This window comes from Buceros rhinoceros, unplaced genomic scaffold, assembly GCF_000710305.1.
Source record: "Buceros rhinoceros silvestris isolate BGI_N320 unplaced genomic scaffold, ASM71030v1 scaffold41253, whole genome shotgun sequence".
NCBI classification, from domain to species: domain Eukaryota; kingdom Metazoa; phylum Chordata; class Aves; order Bucerotiformes; family Bucerotidae; genus Buceros; species Buceros rhinoceros.
In genome coordinates, this window is record NW_010406068.1 from 2,863 (window position 1) to 7,229 (window position 4,367).

The following is a 4,367-nucleotide window of genomic DNA, read 5'->3' on the forward strand; positions in this document are numbered from 1 at the left end:
GCTCTGCAGGATCCTCGCTGCCCACGCACCACCCGGACAGCGAGACGAGCAGGAGGAATGTGACAGCCTGGATTGGAAGCAGAGCCACTCATCTGACGTGCTGCTGAACATAGGCTCAGGCTCTTTGGAACAGATGCTCTTCTCTTCCACAGCTCACAACCAGGCTGCCTTTGCTCCTCTCCCACTGCCATGGGTCTCAATGAGGCCCGATCCTGCCCTGCCCCCAGAAGGAGCTTTCCTCTGCTCTGATCCCAGGTCTGTGTCACGTGTGGATTGTTCTCCGTCACCAGAGGACTGCCCCAGGGAGCCTCACCTGCCGGGGGGACTTAGCCAAGGAAGCAATGCGCTGCGCGGTGGCTTTCTCCCAGGCGGCTTCTTTGGTCTCCAGCAGCACCCGGGTGCTGGGAACAAAACTCCAAGAGCGGCCGAGTGCTGGCTTCAGAGGACCAGAGCTGCTGTCCCTCGTCACCTGGTTGGTCACCTGAAGCACAAACAGGCTTATCAGTGCCCGGGAAAAGCAGTGCCATTCGGTGTGATGAAACACCGGAGATCACCAAGAGGTAACAGCCAGTCAGATACTTTTCTGCCCCATCATGAGCCCTCCTTCTTGGCACAACCACACCACCCCCTCCAAATGCAGCCCATGCAGCTACCCCAGACATGCACCCAGGGAGGAGCTTGCTCGTCTCTGCACGCTGCAGGGACTCCTGGTGCTGAAGCCACCTGCAAAGTTTAACTCGGAGCCTCTGAGCACCTTCCAGCACCTCATCATCGTCACTTTATCGCTAACCAGAGCGAAGGGCAGGACTGCTTCAACACCTCCCAGCACCAGGGGGTTCTCTGCTGTGGCCATCCCAATTCAAACACACCAACTGTGGTCCCAGCAACCCATCTGGATGCACTGAAGGAAAAGCCATGGTTTGGCCAAGGGCTGAGGAAGGCAGGAGGAGGACCCTGCCAGTGCCCAGCTCCTGCTGGGTGAGGCAGCGCCCTGCAGCTCCTCTAAGGTGACTACGCAAAAAAAGGTTACTTGGGAAGCTGGCCAGCCCCTTAAACTAATGGTGTTATATCAAAAATGAATAAAACCAACTCCCCAATCTGTCTGTACTTAACTCCACCCTGCTCAGTCGAGGCAATGCCATGCTGGCTGAGGACAGCAGTAAAGCAGGCAGCAAATCAGCCCTGGTCTCGCTCCACACTTGCTGGAACAAGACATCCATGGGCTGCAGAGCAGCAGAGCTACGTCAAGATGCAGAGCACTGTGGTCTCTTGCTCCTGCTTAGCTGGGAGCAGGGTCCCCCCTCCCAGGAGTTCCAAAGCCTCTCCAGGGCTGCTCCATGGCACAGGCCAGCACACGAGGGACAAGGCACAGCAACACTCACCACGACGGCAAGGCTGAACTCCCGGGCCAGTGTCTTCAGCTCCCTGGCCAGCTGCATCATGATGGCCAAACCTGGAGGAGGACAGAGCATTTGGGTGTTTGGGGATCAACCCCTAAAGTGCACCTTGGAGGCAGGTGACATCTAGATTTGCATGAGCACCAGATTTAGTGCCAGTGCTGGTGTTCGTGAACAACTCCAAACCCTTTCCATCACCTGCACGCTCCATGGCACCTCAGCCAAATGAATGTGGTGTGGACAGACCAATCTTCAAGTTGTCCCACTCCCTCTTTTCCCACCTTAGAAGCCCCAGGGCCAAAAAATCCTACAAAAGCACCAGGAGCTCCAGACAAAGCTGGCCATGTTGATTTAATAGGTACAGGACCCATCTCTCCAGTTCACAGCTTCATTTCCTACAGCCCGTGGCAGTGAGAGGACTCCTGCTGCCACCCAGGTGGGCAAGGCCCTCTGGAAGGTGTTTGAGGGGCCTCCTTGGCATCTCCGAAGCAGCATCTGACTCCTGATTTATGGTCCTTTCTGGCAGAAAAACTGCAGCCATGATGTACCTGTGCCACTGTAAGCAGAGGTTTCAATCTGTGGGCAGACAGTTCAGTGCCTCCTCTGTCCCCTGGCCAGGTTTCAGACCACTGGCATGAGCTTGCACAGCCACAGCCGGCTGAAGGTTTGCCAGTAACACTGCAAACAGGCTCCCCTTTCACCCAGCTGCAAAGGAAAAGCTGGGGGCAATCCCACCCACAGCCACCCTGCCCCAGCCCCAGCTACAGCATGTGTGGGATGAGCAGAGAGGTCTGCAATCCCCCTGCACATCCTAACGAGGCGGCTCACCCTCCGACTGCCTGCCGCCCAGCAGTGGGTAAATCACCGCCGAGACCGAGTCAATCACCACGATCTTGAGAGGTCCCATGGAGCTCTCGACCTGAAAGAAAGAGGCATGAGGTGCAACGTGGAGCAACATCTCCAGCAGTTTTGGAGTTCATGAGCTGCAGAGAGGCTCACAGGAACCCAGGACAGGGTGATCTGGTGTCGCCCATTGGGCACATAAACCCCGCTGCCCTCCCTGCAGCCCTGGGGAGAGGAGGGGGGCCCAGACCCTCACTCCTACCTGCTGGGAGAGGCGATCCCGCAGCTCCTGCAAGGCACTCAGCGTTTCATAGATGTCAAACACACGGACCACCTGGATCCGCTGCAGAGTCTCCAGCTGTGGCACAAAGCGGCATCACCAACAGCCTCCAGAACCTGTTATACTCTTCCTGCCCCAGCTACTACCAGCACTTTGCGTTCACACCATGGAGCCAGGGACCCTTATTTCTCCCACATTTGCCTGCACCCCATGAACACTGTTGACCCCATTGCACTGACAGAAGCACCAACACAGGGAGTGAAAGTGTGAGCAACCACAGCAAGCCCTCCCCTTCCCCCAAGAGAGAAAACCAAAGTGCAGTGTCTGTCCTCGAGCACAGCACCCACCCAGCCATGGGAGGAAGAGACTGGACTCAAAAAAGCCCAGAGGACAAAGGCAGTGCTGGACAGACAGGCTGTCTCTGGGGACTGTCTGCAGGCAGGAGCCAAGGCAGCTTTAGTGCAAGTGGGCTCCAGGGGAACTTGCCTGCTCTTCCTTGTCCTCTGCCTGGGCTTGAAGCATCTGGTAGAGACGGGAGGCAGTGAACCCTCCGGTGGAGTCAAGAAACAGGACGTGCTGCTTGAGGCTCAGAGACACGCTGGCCGCAATGCCCAGGCACACCTGGAGAGGCAGAGACCAGGCATCAGCCAGCTCCCCCAGGTCCTTCTGCTTCATGGGCCTGAAGGCATCATCTCCACCCTACCTTCATGCCTCTGTCCCACTCACCTGTGTCTTCCCACTGCCTGGTGCCCCCATGAGCTCCGTCACTTCCCCTGTGTACAGCCCGGAGTCCAGCAGCTGGTCCAGGCTGTGGGTTGAGCACACAGTGGGATTATCAGCCAGCAGCGCAGAGGCATCAGGAAGCAACAGTTCCCACATATTCGCCCCTAGAGTCCCCTTCCCAGACACAGACAAGAGCCTCAGGCTCTGCTCCTTCCCTCCCCACATCGTGGGCAACAGCAGGCCTGCAGTACGGGGCTACAAGAGGACAGTCCTGAGCTGGAGGAGAGCTGTGGTCCAGCAGCAAGCTTTGACTGCCCAGAGTTTCTCTGCATAAACCTCAGGGGACACAGACCAGGTGGCTTTGCAGCCACAGGACATGAAGAATGATCATCTCCTGCTCACAAAAGGCTGTGGCTGCAAGTTTTTAAAGCAGCTGCTGGGGACGGTTTGGACACCACTGAACCTGCTCAAAGCCTGTCCTGGGCAACCATGGCCTTTTGCAGCAAGCCCAGCCCCTGCAGACTTGCTGGCTCACCAAGCGATGTACCCACCTCGGGCTCCCGGTGGGCAGGATGGCTGTGGAGGTCTTGAGCTCCTCATAAAGGTCAGCTCCGTTGGCGGGGAAGGCAGAGAACTGGGCCAGGAGCACACGCCTCACTGCAATCAGTGCCTGGCAAGCAAAGAGATGTCTGGAAACAGGGCTGAGGAAGTCCAGGGCCAACAACGTCTGCTGCAGAAAGTACCCTGGACAAGCCTATCCAAGCCATAAGCTGAACAGCTCCGAGCTCCCCAGTTAATGTACCTGGACTTCAGAGCCACCCTTTACCTTGTAAGACAGGGAACACTTCTGGGCAACATCCTCCAGGTCTGATGACACAAAGTCCACCACTGCAAAGAACATGATGGACAAGAAGCTGGACAGACCATGAACACCAAAGAAGACAACCAGCTTAGACAAAACCCGCCTGCACCACCACACAGAAGGTCTGAGTCCTCTGCTAATGCTTCAAGCGGACCAGCAGGGTGTCCCACAAAACAGAGTACTGGAGTTTTTGCTCTGAGATGGCCCCGCCACCCGCTGCAGGGAGAGCAGCTCTAAAAATTTTCCTTGTTTTGCTCAAGAG

At 56.9% G+C, this 4,367-nt stretch overlaps 1 protein-coding gene across 1 annotated transcript in view; it reads right to left on the reverse strand.

The window, feature by feature from the left end:
* The window catches only part of RAD51D (RAD51 paralog D), a gene marked incomplete at its 5' end in the record, with an annotated part of 4,715 nt that extends 584 nt beyond the window's left edge, over positions 1 to 4,131 (reverse strand). The window contains 8 exons of the mRNA XM_010133945.1: positions 314 to 481; positions 1,383 to 1,453; positions 2,226 to 2,316; positions 2,503 to 2,598; positions 3,007 to 3,141; positions 3,247 to 3,328; positions 3,795 to 3,913; positions 4,070 to 4,131. Coding sequence (XP_010132247.1) covers positions 314 to 481; positions 1,383 to 1,453; positions 2,226 to 2,316; positions 2,503 to 2,598; positions 3,007 to 3,141; positions 3,247 to 3,328; positions 3,795 to 3,913; positions 4,070 to 4,131 — 824 coding nt within the window. The remainder of the gene's footprint in view (positions 1 to 313; positions 482 to 1,382; positions 1,454 to 2,225; positions 2,317 to 2,502; positions 2,599 to 3,006; positions 3,142 to 3,246; positions 3,329 to 3,794; positions 3,914 to 4,069) is intronic.
* Between the last annotated feature and the right edge of the window lie 236 nt (positions 4,132 to 4,367).